The 25,894-nt window shown below is 36.2% G+C and overlaps 1 protein-coding gene across 2 annotated transcripts in view; it reads left to right on the top strand.

The window, feature by feature from the left end:
• Positions 1-25,894, top strand: part of ADGRL4 (adhesion G protein-coupled receptor L4) — a 106,594-nt gene that overhangs the window by 39,088 nt on the left and 41,612 nt on the right. For both annotated transcript variants that reach the window (XM_014850013.3, XM_044749279.2), the window contains exons 3-4: positions 18,531-18,683; positions 25,155-25,304. In XM_014850013.3, the coding sequence (XP_014705499.2) occupies positions 18,531-18,683; positions 25,155-25,304 (303 nt within the window). The remainder of the gene's footprint in view (positions 1-18,530; positions 18,684-25,154; positions 25,305-25,894) is intronic.

Raw genomic sequence — 25,894 nt, 5'->3', positions numbered from 1 at the left:
ATCCAATCAGACTTTCTCATCATGATGATATGGTATGGTGATAAATACATGCTTTACGTGAATAGAAATAGGATTCGGTAACCTAGGCCGTGGGTTACAAATAATTATTAACTTTCCTACATAGTTATTGAAAAGTTAGCATGCTTTGTTAGCCACAACATTTGTGTGTGTACGAAGGGTTCCAAGTACTACCTGAGGCTATTTCATGTTTCCATTTTTAAATTTATATTTTAGGGCAGTTTTAGGTTCACAGAAAATTGAGAGGAAGGTACAGAGGTGTCCCCTGCACCCCTTAACCCCACACCTGCCCAGCCTCCTCTATCATCAATATCCCCACCAGAGTGGTCCATTTGTTACAACTGATGAAGCTACATGGACACATCATTATCTCGCAAAGTCCATGGCTTACATAAGGTTTGCTCTTGGTGTACATTCTGTGGGTTTGGAAAAATGGGTAATGAAATTTATCCACCATTACATATCAGACAGACCATTTCATAGACCCAGAAAATCCTCTGTGATTTGCCTATTTATCCCTCCTTCTTCTCTTTGATACTTTTTAAATCTTTACAAAAACCCTACAGTGAACATCATTTTTAATTCCATTTTGCTGAAGGGGAAATTAAAATTTGGATAAGTCACATAAGCTTCAAACTTTGTTCTGTATGACTCTTCAATCTGCTTTTTTCCCCCCAATCTCATGATGGCTTTTTGCAACCAAGATTCCAAATAACAGCTTCATGTTTTTGGTTCTGTGATATCATGACTATTAAACTAAAATAAATTTTACTTTCTCATTGAAGACTAGTTCTTTTGGCACCATCTTCATTGGAGAGAATACAAATCTTGCTTCTTTCTTTTCCCTTTTTTTGTGAGGAAGGTTGGCCCTGAGCTAACATTTGTGCCACTCTTCTTCTGTTTTGTATATGGGATGCCACCACAGCATGGCTTGATGAACCATGCGTAGGTCTGTGCCCAGGAGCTGAACCCACAAACCCAGGACTGCCAAAGCAGAACGTGTGAACTTGACCACTAAGCCACCAGGCTGGCTCCCAAATCTTATTTATTTTTAATGTTAGCTGAGCTGTCAGATTTAAAACCCAGCTCTGACATTCCAATGCTATGTCCCTCAGTGTGTTGCTTAACATCTCTGTGCTTTCAGTATTTTCATCTTTAAAATGGGGGCAATGTCATTGCAAAGCTTTGTTTTGGTATTTAAATGACATAGCTAATGTAACTGTCTAGCACATAATAAGCACTCAATTAATGTTAGTGATTACTTTCTTATTATAAGAGATAGGTGGAAATGGATACAGTGATTGAGTACTTACAATCTCCTGTTCTTTCCAGCTATTGGTGTTTGGAGTAGGTTATTTAAAAGAGAATGAGAGCTATGTTTGTTCTTGGTAAATCATTTTATTGTTTGCTACAAAATTGTTAGGTTGTGAGGTCAGGAAATGCTCCATTTTTTCCCTTAAATTAACACCTCATTGTTTGGGTATCTCCAGGAATACTATAAAAACTGAAATGTTAGCATGTTGTTTTATAGTATTTATTTTTATGTTAGCCTGCAAGGTTTCCCTGCTCTAAACAAGCAAGTATAAGGAGTTAGTGCTCCAAATATCTCCTTTAGTACAGTTGAAATTGAATCATTAGTTAACTTTTCACTTAAATATTATTTTTATGACAAAGTATTATACAGATTATAGGTGTTTGTCATATTTGTGTGATTATTTAAAAATTTAAAACAATTTAAATTATTTTAGCTTTTACATTTAAAAAGGAATCTCCCAAAATATATGTTTGCACTTTATCAGAACTCTGGACTAAATACTCATAAACATTAATTAGATTTCTATACTATGAGTTACATGAATTCCTATTTAAAATACTAGGAATAAAATAGCTTCACAGTTTTACTTATTCAAGTCCATTTACAGCCACTATCTTATTTATCGCTGAAAACAATTCTACAGAAGTTTAGAAAGGTGCCGTGTTAATATCACCACTTTGTAGGTGCGAAAACAGACATAAAATAGAACTAAGTGACCTGCCGGAAGTAAAACTGGTTGGAAATCAACCCAGGACTGGGGTTTATCTTCCTGATTTAAAGTCTTCGAACTTTTAACACACTAATAAGCAGAGCTGTATTCTGATTACACATCTTTCCTCTTCCAAAATATCTAATATGAGTCATTTAGCCAGAACCAGGAAGTTCCCATTTTCCTAAGTCCGCACAACGAAGTCATTAGGCATAACTAACTGCTGTCACAAACGTCTTTAAATGGGCTTCAAAAGAAACAGCTTTGAGACTGTAACAGAAAACACCACAGAAGCAGAAAACAGTATTTTATTTGATGATTTTAACAAGATCTCAACTAATAAATTGGCTGTCATCCTTGCCCGGTGTGGAGATAAGGGGACAGGGGCATGTGGATGCCCTTTTTGGCATGCCAATTGGCAATTACCCCTTGACAGAGCACAATTTTACTATGATTGATGAAACATTTTAGAAAAAAAGGACTTAAATGGAAGAATTTTATTAGGTTTTGAAATGACATTGCTAACAGTAGAGCTGGGCGAAGTATAAACATGAAACATTTCAAGTAGATAGTAGGCACGCCAGCTAATCCAAGCTGCCTGGAATGTCCTTGCTGTTTGCTGTTACTTTTGCATCCTATATGGGATGTAAACAACTTAATTCTAAGGTTATTGTTGCAACCTTTTCTGCTTTGTACTTTGATCAGAAAGCATCTGAAATAAAAATGAGATGACTCTAAGACTTCAGTGGCTTGTCATAAGAGGATGTTATTAAACATAAAAAAATGCAGTAACTGCATACTCTGAGCTAGAAAAGCACGAGTGATAAGGAAACATTCATGATACAGTACTATCAGGATCACTCCGATCTTGAACGCTCGTTTTCAAGTTGGGCAAAGTTTGCGAATCAGTCTCCTTTGCTCTTAAGTGTTCATATCTCCAGTTATACAATCAGTTTTACCATCCCACACTGGGTCAGGTCACTGGTCCAGAAAATAAGGCATCATGTCTTTTCCTGGGTCTGTACTATTAGCTAAATCATCTTCACACAGCTCAGTGTACCTAAGCAGTGGTTTCAGGCTGCAAAAGTGATACAGGATAGCAATTTCTAACTGACCCGGAGGGCAATTATTCTAGGGTGGGGAGCGTGATATTTGATTATACCTAGTATGACTTTCAATTTAAATAGCTGTAAATTACTCACACCCTTTTTTGAATACAATGTGTAAATCAAGAATTTGTAAATCAATGAACTCTTCCAAGAACTGAAGAAATGTCCATTTGTTTATTATATGCCCCATAAAATGGCGTTTCTTTATGTGCTTTAATTATTTCTTGGGGCCTTGATTTTATTATGGGTAAATTTATTTTTATTTTTTTTACTAAGAAATTGTGTAAAACAGTCAAGTGACTGATGATTTGAGACCAGCCAGACAATAATGATAAAAGAATAGTTTTGTGGCATGATTTAGGATAAAGGCAGATTTGTCTTAAAGTATAAATAAATGTCATGTTTAATCCTGCTAGTACGAAAACTAGAAATACAAGATTCATTTTCCACGGTCCCAACGTAGACCTTAAATATGCAAATCCAATTAGAGGTTTCCGTCTCGCTAAAGAGACTTCAAAAGACAGAGGAAGATAATTTTGGCAGCACCTTTGGAGAGAGGATACTCCTAACCAGACAGTCTCCTTAGCTCTTTCTGGGAGTTTGGGATCAGGTAAGCAAGCAATTAGGTTCACAAAGTAGCAAAGCGGGATTGAGACAAAGGAAATATAGACTGTGCACTGCCTGCTGAGCAGCACGGCCTCTGTGTGGCAGTTTGAACACTAGTATGGTTTATACCTCCTACACGTCCCATAGCAAGTTTTAAAAAGTTTGTCAATAAAAGATATATGACCTACTCAGATCAGAGTGTAAGCAAGAAGACTCAACATTGTGGTCTCCTCATTGAACAAGCATTTATTGTTTATCTACTGTATTCGAGATACGTGCACGTCTGAAAATACAAATATTGACAATTTATGGTCCTTTTCCTTGAGAATCTCACAGTTTAAAATAGAGGACATATTTGTAGAGTTCATCCATTTATAATAATAAATATGGAAACAAATAATAATAAAATATGAAAACAAGCTTTTGTACATACTATAGTTTTGCATATAAGGTTTGCTTAAGAAAAGGTAAGCTTCCATGGCCATTTTTCGCAATTAGTTTGGCACCATTTTTTGTACTATTTGTTTCATTTTGTATTGGTCAAAATTTATTTGATTATATGTAGCCATAGGTTTTAAATATGTCCTCACCATTATTGCACTTTATTTTGTACATAATGAGCTATGTCAGATTTGAAAGGATTGAAATTAAATTTCTGTAATTAAAACCACATGTAATAAAATGCATAAATAATGTTCCACTATAATTTTTGATAAATGTTTGGTATGCTTTTTGGGAAATATCTAAAGAAAAAGATGTCATCTTAACATTGTCAAGATAAAGTTTGTGCTTGGATGGAGAAGACGGGAGAGAAAGGAATCTGAGATGTCTTCGACACGGGTCTGCAGGAGGACTCGTGAATGATGATGTGAATAAAGGGAACTCAAGGGAGGCAAAATGGCTGTCATCCTTGAAGAGGACGGTAATAAATTAAGACTTCCCGTATTTAATGTAGGGAAGTGTTGGGAGAGGTAAGTAGGAATATCTAGTAGCTATGGAATTAAGATGTGGTGAGAGATCAAGGGTGGGAAAAAATGTAGGAATGTCCCCTAGGAATGTGACCCCTAAGGGGAAGGACAAAAGGGCTGCTGACTGAGGCATGTTAGCGATGCATTAATGTTGATTGCAATATAGCCTGAAATCCTGCTGCTGCTCTGCTCTCCAGGCCCTGTGCCATGAGGCGGGACTGCTTTTGCATGGAGGAAAGGATGCTTTTTTCAATTGGTGCCAAGGCTCCATATGCTCACCTACTCATGCACCTGCAAAGCCATGTCCACCCAGAAAGGGCATCTTTTTCTAATACCTACAGTGGTGCCATATCAAGAACATCAGGGCTCTCCATGCAGCCCTGATGTCCATACTTTAGGGTCGTTGTAACTGCCAGTGAAAAACATTGTTGGCCTCTGGCATGCAGTGGCGTTCATCAACAAATGGTGCCCGTAGAGTGTGGAACTTACCTTAAACAGAATCAAGTGATTTGAGCCATTTATGCTAGCTCAAACTGTAGGCGAAGACCCATTAAGAGGCCACACGGTCAATGCAGTGGATCATGATCAGCATTTTAAAACACACTGAAGTAATATAGAATGGCAAATGTCAGAGCACATTACATGACAAATGGGTATTTTTTATGGAAAAGTTGTCTCAATTTATTTATAATTACGTCTGCATGTGGATGTGTAAAGTGCTTTTTTTTTACTGTAGGTGATTGTCAAAAGAAAAATAGTTTGCAAAACCTTAACCTAGGAAATACACAGTGAAGTGAAAGAGTCGTGACAATATCTCAGATTTTTCTGACTTCCCATCTTGATCATAGTTGGCTCTGCCATCTACCTGGTCTGGGATACAAGATAATTATGGTAGGTCACTCAATAAGGGTGTCAGGACTAGAATTACATTTCAAGAGCAAGGAATCCTTGTCGTATTTATGGTATATCCCAAAGGCCTATGGTTACCAGTAACCTAATTTAAGTATTTATTGTGGCATTTGTGTGATAATTTCTAACTCTAGATATTAGCTGCAACATACAGTATATAAAATCATGAACGGCCATGGATACAGATACAGTTCGAAAAACATCTGAATAGCTTTTGTAAAATTTAATAGTTTTAGAAAAATCATGCTGTAAGCAGATGCTTTTAAAAGAAGCCACATTTATATTTCAGCAAAACAGTTCACATGAGAATATGCCTCCGAGTGAGATTGGTAAAAGATGCCAGAGAGATTTCAACTAATGAGTAAACATGGGAGGTGGGATTCCTCTTTGTGTTTTTCAGGATGTTTCACTTATTAAACTATGGATAGTGTATAAAGTTAGCCAATATTCTTCAAAATGTTATTTTGAATGGTTGTGAATTATCACATAGTTCAAAATATTTTTATTGGGTATTTAGGCTTTTACTTATTCTTACCATTGTATTACTTCAGTGAATATTCTGGTTTATAACTTTTGCTGGATCTCTGAACCTCAGAATTATTACCTAGAAGGGAGAATCCTGGGAGAAAGGAGACGGCCATTTTTAGGGCTCTTGGTATAAAAGAGTAGATACTTCTGTTAGCAGGATGTATGAGTGCTCTGATTATATCGTCTCTGGTTCAGTATTCTCTTAAGTTATTATATTTTCTCATTTACAGTTACGGAAAATTAAAATGTTAAAGTAATGTAAAATGAGTTCAGGCCCACAAAATCAAAGAAATACAAGTTGAATCTCATTACTTCTGTAAATTGCTATTTTTTTAAAAAAGATTGTAATACCAGGCTGCTGACCAGTCCATACACTATTCTGACACTTTCCCTAGGAGGAAAAAAACTTATCCAAAGGTCACAGTCGGGGCGGAACTGGAGTAAGATGTTAAGGAAGATAGCCATGTGTCTTTGCTTCCTGCCATATGCCTCAGCCTGGTTTAAAAACTTCTGTACTGGCAAATGGTGGAATACCATGTGGGATAGTGTCATAACCAATTTGACTATTTATTAATCACAAGATAATGACAAATCTCTAGCTTTTAAAAAAGTGATGATAAATTTTAAATATACCTTGCCAATTTTAAAGATGATAATTGACCTTGCATTTGCTATTTTAATTTGAGTTCCTTTGTTTACTGGTAAGGATAAATATTTTTTTACAGAGCAATTAGATATTTCTTTTGTGAATTATATACTCTAGTGTCCAAAGGTTATAAAAATTTCCATTATGATTTCTAATTTCTTCTGTGTCCTATGCATTATTTAGAAGTTCTTGGTTTTTTGTTGTTTTCTAAAACATTGGATAATTTTAATTAAAAAATTTTGTTAACTTTCTATGATATTGATACCTAATTTAATTCGCTATTGTCAGCAATATTACTCTATATCATATATTATGAAAAATAATAGTGGGGTAACCTAATTTTTCCAGAAAGAATTGAAAAATAGAGGGACACTAAATTAGATTGAGGGATTTGAAAAATGCGTGTTAGGCTCTTGCCTTGCCAAAAATAAAAAAGTAACATAGACTTGAACATTAGACAAATGCTGTTTTTCTATATTAGTCAGTCTGATATTAAGATGAACTTGTTGGCTGATAGAGAAATAAGTTGTAAGTTCATTGCCATTTCTTGCTCGGATATTAGCACAATCATATCTCTAGGAATGGGTAATAAAATGTGCGAGGCCAGGTGAAGTTGGTACAGCCAACGTACGTGCCAGGAAGGAGTATCCACGAGGCCTGGGACATCTATCTGTCACAGCTTAAAGCTGAGTGCTGAGGAACTTCTGTACATTTTCACTGCTTTGCAATGTGGCCAAAGGGAAAGGAGCAAAATCCTAGTTTAGCTAAAAAGAAAATGCAGACAAAACTGATAGTTTTTGCATTTCAGTAATATCTGTCACACCTAAATGTAGTACATAGGTCAAGTTATGATCACAAGTTCCGGAAGGCAGCATATCATCGTGATCCTATGTACTCTTGGACGCCAAAGGGAATTCCAAATAATTGTAGAATATAATGTGAAAAGCAATTAGCGTCGATTTTATGATACAGGAAAGAAAGTGCTACATAGTTGTATGGATAAATGTTTAAATTTTGAGCAAGTGTAGGTTGGATATAGTTTTTATTTTTCTCCAAACTATTTTATCACATTGTTGAAGTGTCATAAAGTGTATGACATCTTAAAATCAAGGAAATAAAGTCACGTTAATAATTGTCAGGCTGGCAGTGATGTAGGTACATACTTTGATATTAAATGTGCCATCCCTATTTTCTTTGTCCTTCAATTTATCATTAAGACTGCTTTAATTTAAACTTTATGTAGGTTTATTATTAACAAAATATAGTTAGATTTCATTTGTAATCTAATCTAACAAGTCATGTCTTATATTGGGGTAATATGGGTCTTTCCCATTTACCAGTTGATATATTTGCTTGATACTTTTATTTCACCAAAATTATTTCATGTTAGCTATTTTATTTTTACTTATAGTTTCATTTTCTTCCTAATTTCAACTTTGTCACTATACTTTTCATCCCTTTTTCTTTTGCTTTTTTGAGAGTTCAACTGTGACTTTTCAGTTCATTTCCTATTCCTGATGCTTATAATGAAATATATTTTTTTGGGCTTTACTAAAACTAGGTGACAACATGTCATCTCTGCAGTGTACTGTACCTGCCTACTGTACTCTAGCCTCACCCTGACCAAAAATCATATGAACTCTATAAATCCTACTGTGTCCAGACTATATATTAGCTTTTCCTTTTGGCAAATATTTTATTTTTTTAACTTGTTTTTTTTTTTGCTGAGGAAGATTTGCCCTGAGCTCACATCCACTGCCAATCTTCCTCTTTTTGTTTATGAGCCACCGCCACATTATGGCCACTGACAGATGAGTGGTGCAGGTCCATACCCAGGAAATGAACCTGGGCCACCAAAGTGGGGTGCGCTGAACTTAATCACTAGGCCACTGGGACTGGCCCTCAGTAAATATTTTATAAGAATTCTAATTATCTCTTATATGACACATTCATAACCATACAGTAATCATTCATTTGAGTTTACCTATTGCAGGGTTTATTGTCCACCACTGTTTACACCTCTATCTAATTTTCCCCTGCATTGAGGTCTGTCTTCTAAATTCATTGTTACTTGATTAGAACACTATCTTGAATGTTTCCTTCACTCAGAGAGCATAGGGGATGTACTTGCTGAATCTATGTATTTCTACAAATGTTTTTCACCCTGATAAGTGAAAGATTTCTTTAGCTGGTTAGAGAATTATAGGATCACAGTCATTTTATCTCAATGACTTACACACGCTACCCCACTGTCTCTCAGTTATGTTAATGAGAATCTGATACTAGTCTAATCATTTTTCCTTTGTAAACTGACAAGTCTTTTTGCAACTGAGAACTTGTAAGATTCTTCAGTCATCGATTTGATTTTCCCCTTGAATGTGCATTACTTTAACGATTAGAAACAAAAATCAATAAAACTAGTTTCTCAAAAACAATTTCATCACCACCACTCAAGTACCAGAAAGACTAGAAGAATATTATTCATCTTTACTAATACAGTTGATAGATCCAATGGAATGAAAAAAATTTCAGAATTGTTGATTCATAATTTGAAATAAATGTATGAGAATTTTTATCCTATCCTCCGCATCCAATGAACAAGAAAGGTGGTTTCCAGTGTCTAGAGAAATAAGATGGGTTCTTTTTCTTCTATGTGCCCACTATTGCTTGTTTCCTCTGAAGTCTGTTCTTTAATAGTTCTGACAAAGAGAGGACCAAAAAATGACAGTCGTATAAACTGGGAACATTTTTTTTCTGTGCTACATTACCCTCAGAATACAAGTAAATGCAAAAACAGCAACAGAGACTATTCTATATGTTCTTTTGTTTTTTCCTGGCTTATATATCCTTTGCAAAATCTGATCCTTTCAAAAAAAACTTGAAATTGTGCTTGTTGTTTTACACAGTTAAAAAAAAAAACATTTCCACTAAAGAAGTTTTAAAAAATAATAAATACTCAGCATAAACACTTTATTCTTGTGTAATTCTCCTTTCTTTACCATGATAATTCTAACGTTTTACATTTGATGTGTCTGACTTTTCCTGTACTGAATGGGACTCATTAAATCCACAGTCATGGGAAATGTGAGTTTACACTATGTGTTTTTTAATCAACAGTGGAAAAGTGGGAAGTATATCTTCTGGACTGGATTTATTTTTTTATCCATCATAATACTTCTGCGTATGTGAATACGTATATATGGAGGGGTGGGTTATGTGTGTATTGTACTCGTAGTCTGGCCTGCACTTAAAGATTCAGGTGCAGAAGAAATTCCCAGAGGGGAAAAAAGATGTAATTCTATGTTTTTCCTTTGGTACCTTTCCTTGTCTTATATAGAGGATGGTAATGACAGGTCCAGCGTGGAAGCAGTAACTCCGTTACTTTTCTTGACTGACCGAATTCATTCTAGTTTCATTGCAGTTCGCCTTTATTTCTTTTCCTTCTGCTGACCTTTCCTTCCCTCTTACCTCCTTACCTATGTATTTATCTTGATATTCCCAAGAAAAATACAAACCATTGAAAGTCCATAATTGAGGAGGCTAACGATGATGATTTTTCTAAGTTCATTAGAGTGCTGGATATGAGAAGAGAATTGCCAGTGCTACTGAAAACAAATGAGCCCAGCAGGCTGCCTTGGGGAGAAATAGAAAAAAAACTTCCACATTGCTCCACCTTTGACATAGAGGGCCTGTTTCACAGGGAATCACATAATGGTTATAGTCATTTTAGTGTTCAAATTTACGGAGCAATACTGCAATCATGTCCAGAGGGAAAATGTGTGTAAGAGTGATGCTGCTGTTAACCTTCCTTGGCTTTCCAGTTGTTATAATCAATTTGAGCCCCGCTAATAATATCTCAGGTGCTAGGAAAAGAGGGGGAATATTTTCTCTTTTTAAATTATTTTTCCCCGTCTGTGGTCAATAGATTGAAAAATGGAATACAAACTAGAATCTTGTTCAGATTCTGGAATGCCAGTGTCTTATAAAACCAGTATATTCTACTTTATTGCACGGAAAGTAATATAACTATATGGTTTGTTGCCATAAATATGTCATTACTAGGGTACTTAGTATCACTCTTGAATTTGGAGAATTAGATGCCCACTACTTGGGCCTTGTTTGGAAGCATGCTTTATGACAAAGTACACTTGGTTCAACAAGGCAAAGATACAACTTGGTCTTTAAAGCCAAGCAATCTTAAGCATAAAAATCTTGTCCAAGAGATTCTCTCTCTAAACTTGCATGATTTAATCCATCTAAGCTTTAGTCTCCTCATAAGTAAAATGGAAACGATATCAATCATTGTGTTATGATAATGATTAAATAAAATAAAATAAACCATCTAGCAGAATACCTGACAAATGTTTCCTCTCTTCTTTCAGATTCCTAGGTATAAATCACACTCATCCAGTTTTAATATAAGCCCACAGGTAACCACCAACCACAGGAACAAGCTGCCCAAAAATACATTGAGAGAGGCTATTTCTGGCATATGCCTGTGCTTATTATTGTAAACTCCTGTGCGGTTTTTTGGTGAGCTAGACTGAACCAGGTGGAACCCCAAGGATTTTTCTGGTCAACAGTGGGAAGAAAAATAAGTTAAGGGTTTCCTTGGTTCTTTTTCTCTACTCTTACATCCTAACCTCAGGATTTTATCACTCAGTTGGTAGGAAGGGGCAAACCCAAGTAAAAGCATGCCAAAAACAAAAGGAAGAGCAAGAGTGCAATAATGCCCACAGCAAAGTTCATCTAAACTACTGAGCTCAAAGCAGGCAGAGTCAGGAGAGAGGGCCATCCAGAGACAAGTGCAAAGACAGCAGGCTTGCCCCTTGCTCTGGACCTGGTAAATGCCAGGCTCTTGATTTGGATGCATCCTCTGGAAGAGAAGAAAGGGGTCTTGAGCTCCACCTTGTGCTTAAACAATTTATGGCCACACGGTTGACTATCCAACTGTTGATACTCTTATCTGAGTGTCCTACAGGCACCTCAGCCTTTCCATGCCCAAAAGTAAACTCACCCTCTTAGCCCCAAAGACAGGTCCTCTTCTGCTTCTCCCTGTCCTGATTAATGGGTCAATTTATCCATCCGGTTCCTCCAAGTCAGACCCTAGGAGTCATCCTTGCTCCCTCTCTCTCTAACTAACTCATATCCAGTTAGTCTCCAAGCCTCACTAATATTTTTTAAATTATTTTATTATGAAAAATTTCAAACACACAGAAGTAAAAATAATAATATAAAGATCTGCGTGTAGCTTATCCAGATCACACAGTTTTCAATTCGTACCTAATCTAGTTTAATCCTACCCACTTTCCTGTGTCTCCTCAGATCACTGAATTTTAACACCTAAATATTTCTAAAATATCGCCCACCCCTCTTTCTCCTTGACTCTGCTTTTGTGGGTTCTTCGTGTCTTACAGTGTTTTAGCAGATCTGCCTGGATCTTAGCTAATTTTCCTTATATTTCAAAAACTGTTTTGAAATTCAAATCCAATCAGATTTCTCCACTACATAAAATCTGATGATGGCCATCCTTTACCCACTGAATATAGTCCCAAATTCTTAGCAAATGTTTTCCCAGCAGCGATTGTCTTGCCCTACAGCCTCTACCCTCATGCCTAGTATTCAACAATATTATTCTCCTCTAAATAATCCTGCTCCTGAGGGCTTCCAGGCATTTAGGTAAGCTCTTTCCTTTGTCTAAATGGATTATTGGGGCCCTTCTGTTTGTCTAAATTCTTCTTATACTTCAATGCCCGGCTCCCGCATCTCCATGTCTTCTAACTCTTCCTGCAAGTAGCCTTCACCCTTTTACCCGGAAAACTTGCCGGGGAAATTATTCTCTTCTCTGAGTTACCACCGTCCTGCTGAATACCTCTTTTATTTATTACACACATTACATTTTAATAATTGGAATCTTTGTCCATCTTCTCCGGTAGCCATGGATCCTATTATGTTACAGGCTGTGTGCAGGCCTTTGTCCTTGCAATGCTGACTGAACTCAGCATATTAGACATGAGCCAGTAACAATTTTTGCTGAAAGAATGCCAATTATTTCTGTTTATTAGCATTTTTTTAATAAATTTTAAAAATTTATCTCAAATTTAACTGTTACAATGAATTTTTCAAATGACATCCTAATCTATAATCCCACAAGAAGGATTAAATATGGAGTTACAGAGAATGGATAGCATAACTGGTAAATTGATTTGAACAATGGAAATAAGAGCGCAAAAGAAGGAGGTTTCTATTTTCCTCTAGCATACCCATCCAAAGAAACTTTCTCCTTGAAAATTAATTATAAAGCTGGACACTGGAATGTTTAAGGCTATTTAAATAATTCAAATTTATATATTACTTCACAAAGACTGTTTTTTGCCTGTCTCCACTATCTTGGGGGAAGAGATGAAGTTACTCTCAGATAAGTGGTATTTTACCGAACAAAATTTGAGTCAGACCATTAGGGAATTGGTCCATATTTTATATCCAGTCCAGAAGATTGGGAGATAGATAAGGAAATATTTTTATTTCCAAATTCTTGTTAAGAAACCTAAGAGGTCAAGTGCTCAAAACCACACAGTAGGGAGAGACACAAAAATCAGTGTCAATCTTTGTTTTTTCTGCCTATTAATATGTTACCCAAGACTTTTAAAAATATGTTGGAGTCAAATAACATATTGGTATGTTAATTTATTTTTAGACACACAGTCAGGTGCTAAAAAGTGGTTCATTTTCTTGGACTGTGACCAGTGCCTCAGACCTACTGAGTCCTTTTCCTCTGTATTTTCGCATATCATTTTTGCAGCTATAAACCACAAGAGACACAATCTTCATCATTCTCTATATTACCAATAGCTGATATGAAAGCAGAATTCCTTCTAAAGTTAATATAAACTTCTCCCAGTATGCCGTGAAGGGAGTCAAATTTTGAGATAAAAATGGAAACTTTTATTTTAATAAGAACTCAATTACATGCTCCTGTGTTAACTTACTTTAGAATGTGAACTCTGACAGCAGGGCACAGATCTTGACTTTTTGATTAATTTTTACTTATTTCCCAGTATAGCCATATTCGCACTGGGGAACTGGAAAACTCCATAAATATTTGAGTAACTGAATGATTGAATCAAACCCAACGTGTGTGAAATATTTTTCTTTAACTTGATTTAGATGCTTGTGTTCAATTTGTGAGCTACTCTCAGGTAATTTTAATAAACTAGACTGACTTCTTTTGAATGTATGCATGAACATATATGTTCGCTTTCTGAGCATGTAAGTACATATGGTCATCTAGAGTCACATATCTCTTTATACAGAATACATAGATTAATAATTAAATGCACACATGTTAATAAGATATTAACTCTTCAGCATTTTATATAAGGCCATTTGCAAATTGTTTTACTTTATTATCGTTTTTTCAGCAATTTTCCTCAACTACTCCAACCTCTACATGCTTTAGTTTAGGGGAGAAAAATGCATGGCCAAATGCTAAATCTGAAAAAAGTGTTTTAAGTATGCTTTTTAAATTTTTAAAATTTTAAATGCTTTAGGTGAGCTGTGTACTTCTCGGTATCATAAGGCTCAGCACCTTCTATCGTCTGGCATCTGGTGGAGTCAAACTTTCAGTTCCCTGCTTTGCCTATGCAAGCTTTTGAGAGCTCAGCTTTTGCTCTTACATGTCTCCAAGCTGCTGGCCTCAAGGGGTTGCTCAAAACTCTTCTCTTGCTGCCCTGTCCTTCTATTTACCCAAGAATAAATCAGGTCACAAGCTGGGGATTAGGACTTTCAAGACGGCAAGGGGTAGAACTCAAAAGTCAGAGAGGTGCCAATGGTAAGGTAAAAAGAGATCTGATACCATAACATGAAAAACCCTTAGGTGTGAGGCCTGGCCTAGCTTTGCTGGTGATGATGGAGAAAATGATCTTGCTTCTCACAGGCTGACTGATTTTCCTCTTGGACTGCTTTTTCCAAGCAGTTGAAATGGTAGTGTGTCCAAAGTCGAGATTTGGGTGTGTGCTCAGAGCTAAAGGCACTCTAGGTGCTGCTTGCTTCTTCTGTTTAGGGACAGGACTGCTTCAGGCCTAGCAAAGGAGGCTAACCCAGGGTCCTGCCGGTCTCACCATGAGATAGATCTGAATTCAAGGGTATCCTCAGGGTAATGAAGATCTTACATTTGTGGAGCTGTGGACCTCATGATTAACAGTCAATGCCGGGTCTCAAATATTTGAAAGTCTGTTTCCAGAGAGCTATTGTAAAGTAAATTATATTTTTTGTACATCATAAAATGAAATAGCACCATTTTCTTGATGTTTTGGATAGCTTTTAATAACATGGAATAATTCCTGGGAAAAAATGTTAATATAATGGTACTTTATAAAGCCATATACAGAAGTGGATATTTTACCCAATCTGAATTATCTTTAAAATGGAAGTGCCTCAAAGGATGAGTGGTTGCTTTGTGTAATAGCATTACAAATGATTTTTATGTTCTCTCTTTTTTTCCAGCAATCTGTTAAAGAATTATAAAGAGCAGCATTAAATTATTGGAATTTTAAAAACTGAATTATGGGGAAACTAATTTTGATCTTTTTTTGTGTTTAATATGAATATACCCTGTTCATACTGATGCAATCCCTGAACATTTTGAGATTGTACATCATAGATTCTTCATAAATATCTTTGTTATTATGTATGTGTGAGGATGATTGACTTAAACTGGTTCCCAGACTTTGGGAGCTCACTTCTCCATAGAGAAGGGACAAGTCTCATTCACTTATGAAGGACCTTACATTACGTACTAAAGCCCAGAATTTTAAGGAGGGTGTAACAGGACCAGATTTATACTAACTTAAATAGCAATAATAATAAGATTAGCATACCTGTATGGAAGCTCCAAGGCAGGAAACCAACCTACCCTCAGGTGGGAGGTGAAAAGACCTCAATGACATTATTTTCTTCTCTGTTCACAACATCTTTTAACTGTTCCATAATATGTAAAATTCCATCCAAAGAGAATTATGTAAAAATGTAATGCAGGAAAACCTCATCTTTCAAGACTCAATGAAATCTTCTCTGACCTTTCTCCCCACTCAAGTAAATTGAATGAGTCCGTTATTCACCTTTGCAGGCTTCCTTCACCACTCTCACACTTCACTCTTCCGCTTTGCTTACATCTCCGTCCTCTCATCAAGATACTCGTGTTCTGGAAGTCAGCGGCAGTGCCATGGTTCTCCTTTCATCTCCCATCAGAGACACAAAACCAAAATATCAACACAAATTAAAAACAGATGTAAAATAAATGGTTGGCCAAGGAAAGAGTAAAAGCTATTAATGCAGTGAATGTACCTAATTCAAATGATATTTTTTGATTTAGAAAATTAAAATAGCATTACAAGTATAATGTTATCTCCCTTTTGTGTTCCCATCAATTATTTTATTTTGGTTTGGTATTAATCAAAATGATTTTCTTATATTTGGTAACTTTTTTGATGTTTGTCTATATATGTATCTGGTTTCATTATATAAGTATCATTATCCTTGTGAAAGAATAAGTCTGGCAGAGAACTCTTGCTGTTCGCAGTCTCTTCTTTCTTCTTCCTGGGCACGCAGCCGGCCTCCAGCGTCTCTTGTAGTTAGGTGTGGCTGTTTGAATGAATTCTAGTGAAGACAATGTGGACCAAAGTGATGGGTATCATTTATAGCCATGGCTCATAACTTTCCTACCCTCTATTCGACTCCCACTCCCCACCTGGATGAATACAGAGGGCTTGGAGGCCCTATGAGGTGGTGGAGCCATTAGATGAAATAAGCCCGAGTCCCTGAACCATTGTGGAAGAAGCCACACCATCGACCTGAACACTAATCCTAGTCTCTGACTGGAGCCGTAACAAATCTTTCATTGTGCTGAGCTGTTACATATTTAGAAATATTTGTAGCAATTGGCCTGTTATAATTAATATAATAAGTCAAAGTGATAACACATATAAATAGTAAGGTAAAATTATGGGATGAAACTAATAGGTTGAATACCTTGGAAGAATGGGATTTGCAAACTTACCTGACCTGTCCATAGTAATTATGTGTGAAAAAAGAGAGGAATTCTCCTCAAGCTGTCTGTCATATGTTAGCTTCTTTAATTCTATCTGTAATGTTTGAAAATGGATAAGTGGAAATAAAATTTAAGTTAAAGATAGAATATAAAGTTTCTATTTACCTTCTGAAATCGCTACCTTAATATCTTTCCTTCTCCCACAATAGACCCATAATTCATTCAATACATTCTTATCTTACATTTTGACTTTTTAAAATGATCCTCGCAGAGACAGCAGGATGCAACAATTAAGAAAACAGCCTTTGGAGCCAAACTAACTGGCTCTGCACCTGAATGACCATGTGACGCTGGCAAGTCACTTTTCTTCTCTATGCCTTATTTTCCTCCTCAGTTATAGAGGATAACAATGGTACCGACTTCCTACAGTTTATGTAAGGATCAAGTGATTAATATTTGTAAAACATTTGGAAGGTCTCCAACTCTTAGTTATCACTGTATGTGTGCAATAGCCTATGTATGAATTAAATGCTGTACAGTTCATTCTTTAAAAAGAAGTTAAACTTGGTTTGATTAAAAGGGAGAATCAAAATACAAGACATTTTTCAAACTTGACTTGTGTTTACAACCATTCCCCTATGATTTCTCTCTGTGCTCCCCAATCAGGCTTCCCTTTACCTTCAGAAATGGCTCAGCTACCCTTTGCTTTCATCTTTGCCCAACATTTTGTATTCCTTATGATGACTTTCCTTCTCTTTGTCTTAACTGAAACTCACCTATCCCAGATTGGCCAGCTGGGTCTATTAGTTTCCTTGGGCTCCACTAACAAACTAGCACAGAAGATGCTATTTCCAAATAAAGTCACATTCACAGAGATGGAATTAAGACTTGAACGTGTCTTTCTGGGAAACACAATTCAACCCACAACAGGATTTAATGTCACCTGAAAATATTCTCTTTCTCCTCTAGCCCATCCTAATCCTTTCTATTTCATTTATTTGACAGATAATATAAATCTGCTTTCTGATTTTTATAAAGGGTTTATGAATCTATATCTTTTCTTAGAAATTGTATTATAAGTGCATAACGGTAAGGACAATGGATCATGATATAATTCTCTTTTTTGGTATTTGTGTACTTTTCTATAGGACAATATAATGCATATAGTATTGAATAAATGCATTAATGGACCAATGAAGGGGCGCAGACCTAGTAATGCACAATTCTTCTAGCGAATAAGTAATAAAAATAAATGGTACATGATTAGAGCATGTCAATTTTAAAGCTCTGATTTTTCATTTTTAACTTATGATATGCATTTGACCAATTATAAAAAGTAATATAAATTCACAAATGAGTATAGATTGATTGACGTTATTATAATTAAATTACATATAGAATTTGAAAAATATGCCAATACAGATTCAATGGCTATATTGAGCACTTTTGAAGTAAGAGATTCTATTTGGCTTTGCAGCTACAAAGAAGACTTCACATTTTAAACAAGAATAAGACAAACGTGGAATGTGGGTTCTTCAGTACGAACTTGTCTTAGAAATAAACGTTTTATTACCTTAAACAATTTAACAGTCAAAATCTCTGAATACTGATGGAAAATATTAGGAATTCATCTCAGCTATATAATAATAATGTTTTAAATTGCTCCGTCCGCAGATGACAATGAGTGTGGAAATTTGACGCAGTCCTGTGGTGAACATGCTAACTGCACTAACACGGAGGGAAGTTACTACTGTATGTGTGTGCCTGGGTTTAAATCCAGCAGTAACCAAGAGAGGTTTATCACTAATGATGGAACCATCTGCATAGGTAAGTTCAACTCTCTCGTTTAAAATTTGTACCTATCTCCTATTGCTCCAGAGATTCAATTATATTCCACCCAAATTCTGCCAGTCACTGATTGTACCCTACTTTAAATACTTTCAGAAGCTTCATTAATTCCTGTAGTTCTCCAGCTTTGTATAACCAGTTACTATGGAATATTTATCCAAGAATATAAGAAAAAGCGATTTTGGGGGAAAAAAAATCAAGCAGTTTACAAAAAAATCTTCATGAAATTATGAGATATACCATGGTAGCACAGAATAGGATAAATATTTACACTTAAAAATAATATGTTAACTCAAGAAAATATCATTTGTGTGAAAAGATATTGCTGCTTTTATAAATATGCACTCTGAGATGGGCTTTACGTTTACTTAGAAAATGTTCAGGAAGGCATTATTTCTGAAAGAATTGTCTTAGTGCTTTTACTATTGTCTGCTGAGAGTTAGTGACACTTCAGATCTGCATTAAGTTTTTCTTTTCTTTTTTTTTTTTGAGGAAGATTAGCCCTGAACTAACATCCATTGCCAATACTCCTCTTTTTGCTGAGGAAGATTGGCCCTGAGCTAACATCTGTGACCATCTTCCACTATTTTTATATGTGGGATGCCTGCCACAGCATGGCTTGATAAGCAGTGTGTAGGCCCACGCCCAAGAACCGAACCAGCGAACCCTGGGCAGCCTAAGTGGAGTACGAAAACTTAACCACTAGGCCACCAGGCTGGCCCCTGCTTTAAGTTTTTCTGAACACTAGAGTTCTATTTAGAAAACCATTTTAGTTTCACCAAAATGTCCTTTGGAGGGATAATAATTTGAGTTCATTCCCTAGGTGAAATATAATTCTGAGTCTGAAGAGAGTAGAAGATGTTTTTAAATATCCTTCTATTGTAATTTGGTCCAAGGATTTACCAGATCGTGCATTGGGTTTACCAGATCCTATAGAATTGGGATTACAGTCTGAGAAAAAAAGATCAGAGGCAAATTCTCCGAAGCCAAGGAGTTTAACTTTGAAAATAAATTATAAATCATCTTAATCATTTTTGGTTTCTAAAAAATTGTCCGATTTGTCCACTAGTATAATTAATCATGATTGACAATAATCTACAAAATCAATAGATGAACTGAGGCCCTGAGAGTTAAGTCACAGAGCCAGGGGTAGATACGGGATGGGAACTCAGGACTCTATGCAACACGGACAGGAATATAGTGCTGCTTCTACTTTATGTAGATAAAGAGACAGATCCAAGGTAATCTAGAGCACATTAAAGCCTTGGATTACCTCCCGAGTGAGATTCTTATCAGTAAGCTAAGGAGAAGTCTGGCAATGTTATTATTAATACACGATAAGTTAGAAGATAATGCTCGAAGAAAACTGCTCAGTGAAATGTCAGTCTCAAAGAAATTATCCTGTCTTGTGTACCTGTGGTTCATAACATCTAGTCTGCTATGTGAGCAGGGAAGATTTTATTCTCCTCATTTTCTAGCCAAGGGAAGTGCAATGCTACTCCAGGTCCAAGGCTACATTTAGGGGAAAGGGAGGGTTAGAATCACAGTCTTGTGTCTAGAAAGCGATTGTCGTTTCCACAGGAGACTAAAGTGAGCGGGCCATTTAAATCTTGCACGTTGATCTGAATCATGCAAATACAGTGGATCAAGCTTTGCAAGAGCAGAAAAGATGTAGACTATGAGAAAATAATGCTATTTCTGTTGAACGATAATTTTATCTTTAGTGTTTGCAGCAAACCTTTGTATTGGAATAGCATTACCGTATATTCAGGAACCGGGAATCTATGAAGTTCTGCCCAGAAAACTGACAGCATCTCACTATTGGTTCTTCTCAAGCCTGTATTCTCATTGCTAGTCTTAGACTGTTACATAATGCATCTATGTTATCTTTAGTAGTTAAGTTCTAATTATGTCATTCTGTAAGCTTTACTAGACATGTTCCAGTTAGTGAAGAAATCTAACTTGTAATGTCTTAATCACTGGAATTTAATACAATTTTAACTCTGCTCTCCATTCCCTCTTGTCTCTAGAAGATATCTGTCTTTTCATCTGATCATGTTTACTTTTCATACACCTCAATTCACAGAGGGCTATATTTTTCTGTCTGTGTTTCTTACAAGTAGAGAATTCCTGTATTAGAAAAAACTGAATCTCAGACACAGAGAAAACACACAGACGCAAAGATGATTGAATGCCAACATTTTATGTACTTGTAATTTAAGACTCTTTCTCCCAATACTCATTTATTATTGGGATACTGTGGAGTGGCCCTAAGTTTTTGCTAATTCCCTTTTTACCTGTTTTAGGTAATCAGTAAACACAGCGACTATATTAAGACTCAATACCCAATATAGAATCCTTCAGTTTCTACCTATTTTGTTTGATGGATTATTCAGTGAAAAAACTCCTTCTCTGAAAAATTGTTACTTCTCACCAATTTGTTGTCGTTAAGGATTAAGCCTTTTTGAGAAGCAGAGCAGCTCTTTCTCTGTTTTTTTCCCCAGTGTGTAGTAATTTTCGTTGCGCACTATGATAATCCTCAGGGAATTTGAACAGAAAACCATAATTCTATTCCCTTTTCACATTACTATATCCCCTTGTAGTGTATTGCTTCTGATTTGAACGTTTAGCTGATCCTTAAATTTGACATGTCTGGTAGTTATAGTCATTAAGCACCTCTATAAGTAAATAATGAAAAACTCCAATTCAGGGCCAGAAATGACCCAAGCAAAATTCTTTGCCTTTAGTCTATATTCAAATACAATTTTCCACAGATAAGGGAATTTTGTTGCAGAAAGCTTTGAGTGAGGTTTGGCATTGTGCACATTTTTCTTCCCTTTGGCATCACAGTAACCAGAACTTCAGATTCCCAGTTCCCAAGAGACTTAGTTCCAGACTCGAATTTCACAGATGGGGAAACTGAGGCATCTAATAATAAAGTGATTCTCCCACGGCTAGATGAGTAGAACCCAAGAACTCCACGTTCACCGAGTGCTGAAGAGCAGTGTTTACTGCTTGTAATTTTTTACATTCTCTTGCCTTAGGCGCTCTGGTAACTTTAGATATTTTCATGGCTTTGAATAATATTAGCATTTAATTTCGTCTTTGCAAATTACTCCCAGTAATTGGACATTTTATCTTTTCTTTGCAGTCTGTGAGTTAAACAACATTAGAAAATTCAGCTATTGATGAAAATTTAAGAATCAAAACAATCATATGGTCATGTTTTGAAAGATGATTATGATAAAATACCGCTGGGTTGGCTCGTTGTAGACATGAAAAACAAGCATGACCTTATTAATGAAAATGTAGCAAATGAGTTTTTTGATGTGCAAAACAAGCAAATGATTGTTATGGTGTGCGTACATTTAGTGAAATCAAGTTATTAGTATTAAGTCGAGTATTAGGTTGTTTATAGAAAAAGTGGATCAGTTATTAAATATGGTTTGTCAATTCTAGCTTGACCGCAGTAATTACATAGTAGCAATTTAGCTTTTATTAAGATAAGGGAGAGGGTTCTCTGGCTCTTTTACAGCTCCGGGGAATACCAAGACATGGCAGTCTAGTGAGACACTCGTTATCAATCTGTTTTCTCCAAACCTACGTATTCACAGGGCTCCTGCTATTAACACACAATACAAATGGAATCACTGGACCTGATCTCCAATGACAATATCAGGCACCTACTATATCTTAGGCACCACTCCAAACAGCTTCACATGCATTTGGTCATTTGTTATGAAAAATAATTCTTTTGAGTTAAAAAATATTTTTTACAATATTACCCAAGATCACCAAGCTAATGAGTATTAGAGTCAGGATTTGAATTAAGGTCTTCCACAGGGCCTTTACCTGTAGCGGGGAGGATGCATTGTGGTTTTATTACATCTGTCACAATCCCGCAAGAGATTATAAGAGAAGTTAGCATGGATCTTGCTGCAAAATGGCAGTCACATTCATTTTGGCTAGGCCGGTTTCATCTCCTTTGGGCGTGGCGTACTCTTTCAATATTTTATGATTCTCTCCATATTATAGGGAGCAGAGGGGCATAGAGTGATAGACTGAGGCTAGTGGAAGCTCTTTCACTGCCCCGGCCTGCAGCTGGCTGTGGTAGTCAGGCACTCCACTACTAAGTTAAAATCAATAAACTACTGCTGAGGCCCAGAATAAGAATGCTATCCGATTCAACAAACCTCGCTTCCACAATTTTAGTAGTAAGTTATGGAAATGAAAGTATAAACCAGGAAGGTATAAGCAATTTGGAAAACATTAGTGTGATGGGATGTTTAAGGTTTGAAAAGCATTACTTTGGTCAGATGTTTCTTTTATAACGTTTGGAGTCAGAATATAAAGATTCGTAGAATCCTAATTTTGAATGCTAGTCTCCTAGGACACTACCTCCTTATTATCCTCACAGATTAACATTTTGTCACTTAGTGAATTCAGAATCTGAAATACTCTACTTGGTCCGAGGCTGACGTGATGGATACCAGGCAGCTGAGCGAGTGGTGGTGGGAGGGCTTGAAGTAGAGCAGAGACCCCAGCACAAGCACAGCAGGGTGCGGAGGACACAGGGGAAAGCTGAGCACAGTCAATCTTGAGCACCAAGATATATATACCTGTGTCCAAACTGTAAACGGGAAGATGGAAATTGAGTTTGTAGAACCAAGATTTATGTGTTGCTCAGACTTTGAGTTTGGGATGAATTTCCCCAGAAAAGTTACACTTTTAAATAATTTGGAAATTGAGAGAAATCAATACCTTATTTCCTGTTAGCCACAGAAGGCGTCTAAAAGTACAAAATGTGGGTATTCAAAAACATAGCTTTCTTATCCATGAAATGAATCGTTCTGTTTATGATCCTTCATAGGTCTGTTCACACCCTCCTTGGGGTGTTTTCCCCGTTTGGGTATGGCACATGCTGCTTTTTCAGCATTGCTCCAAAAGACTAGTCTTTTGCTTTTCATATTTTTTCTAACGTCATGGATTTCATGAAAAATAATAACTCTCATCTGCGCTCCCACCTGGATCCTTTTCTTCAGCCCAACCTGGAATGCTTTCTCTGATGGTTCTCCATATCCTACAAGTCAGTCTGCCATTACTCATCCTCTAGTTTATTTTCTGCCTTGTGTGCGTGTGTGTGTGCGTGTGTGAGCGGCAGTTTCTGAACATGGATATATGGAAGTGAGAGGAAGAGGGTGAGGGTACTGGGGCGGCATTCCTGGGTCTTTAAAAGTAGTGTACTTGGATTTCTGTGGCGAACAGATGGTGAATATAGAGACTTGGCAGGAGAACAAGGGGTTTTCTACCTTTTTTCTGGCCTGGGCTGTTAATTGTCTTCTTAAATCTAGTACCATCACCTTTCTAGCTAATGTAAATTTCTTCAAGAATTTGGCAAGAGGTTTATTGTCAGTTCCAGTTTTTCGTGGTGTGAGTTTTAATGTTTTTCTGTGTCTTTATTGCATCTTTAAAGTGAGAAATTAGGATCAGCTGCATTTAAGATAACCAGCTAGGTGACGTTTTAAATTGGACTTTGATTACTCCCCCGTTTTTTATGGCAAACAGTATTGTGCCACTTAGAGTAGCTCTAAGATGTCAGAGCTAGGTGGGGAACACAAAAACCTTTGCATTAATTTAGGGTAATGATCTGGACTCTTCAGTTACTTGGAATCGTTCCCTATTGGAATTCTGCCTACTGGCAGAGTATTTATACTATATTTATAACTTTAAGACATGTTTCACTGTAGTATGTAAAATTTTAAATTAAGAATATAAATTATACAAGCTTATAATGTAGCATTTTTACTGTGGCTTTGATATATGACTACTGAAAATCTAAGACTTAATGCTGTACAATTTGTTACCTTATCTATGATGGCCGTACATTGAGAATCACAATAAAATATAACCTGAACAAAAGTAATAAGTTGTGGTAAAATTTTAAGGGAATTGAATCACACCTTCTGCTACATCGTAATTTTTAGGTTAACTTACATGCAAAAATGAAAGAAAATGGGCCACTCTGTTTTGTCCTCCAGACTACTCTAAACTGAGTTGTTACAATCAATTTAGTGTAATACTAGAAAGCAAAAAATTTTAAATGTATTTTAAAAATTGAGTCTTGATTAAATTAGGACTAAATGTTACATTGTCAATGATGGAAATTACTTTAATGACCTTGTTGATGAATCATGCTATTCAGAAAACAGTTTAAGAGTTTGGTCCTTAAATGAGATTTAACACTGTCAAATTGGGTCAATTAAATCAGAGTTAAAAAAATACAAAAATACGTGCAGCTAAGTTTGCTTTGTCATTCTCCAAATGATGGGGTTTTCTCTGCTTTCTTGTAAAATTTGGTATGAAATCACTCACCGTATGTAATACTATCATCAACAAGGTAGTAACTCTATGAGCACTAACTAAAAAATTTAATTTTTCAAATATTTCCAGATATAGATGAGTGCAGCGAATCCGCTGCCTGTGGTGATCACGCAGTGTGTGAAAACGTGGATGGTGGGTATAACTGCTCCTGCAAGGAAGGTTATCAGACATCCACAGGAAAATCACAGTTCACACCTAATGACGGCACTTACTGTCAAGGTAAATCATATTATTGAAGTTTAAATTTTATCAAAGAACTACGTAAATATGTATTGCACAGTTGTGAAGTATCAAAGAGCTACTCTTTCTAAGAAATGTGCCAGGGGCCGGCCCAGTGGCCAAGTGGTTACGTTCACAGCCCAGGGTTTCACCAGGTGAGATCCTGGGCGTGGACCTAGCATCACTCATCAAGCTATGCTGAGGTGGCATCTCACATAGTGGAATTAGAAGGACCTACAACTAGAATATACAACTTCGTATTAGGGGGCTTTGGGGAGAAGAAGAAAAAAAAGAAAAGATTGGCAACAGATGTTAGCTCAGGGTCAATCTTAAAAAAAAAAAAAAGAAATGTGCCAATATTCCCTTATCATCTATAAAATGAAACAAGAATAAAAAAGGTATTGTTTTATTTAATAGAAGGTGTAGACCACATGTTTTATGCAGTTAACATACTCTATTCCTTAGTGTAACTACAGTCTTCCATTTTCCATGAAACATTGTGTATTTTAATGAATAAAAGTAAAAATTTTTATTATGAATAAAATTGTAAAACAAACAATAATGAAAAATTTTAAAAATAAATGAATTTT

The sequence above is a fragment of the Equus asinus genome, chromosome 16 (assembly GCF_041296235.1).
Source record: "Equus asinus isolate D_3611 breed Donkey chromosome 16, EquAss-T2T_v2, whole genome shotgun sequence".
NCBI classification, from domain to species: Eukaryota; Metazoa; Chordata; class Mammalia; order Perissodactyla; family Equidae; genus Equus; species Equus asinus.
The sequence above is the reverse complement of the archived record's forward strand: the minus strand, read 5'-3'. Positions and strand labels throughout refer to the sequence as shown.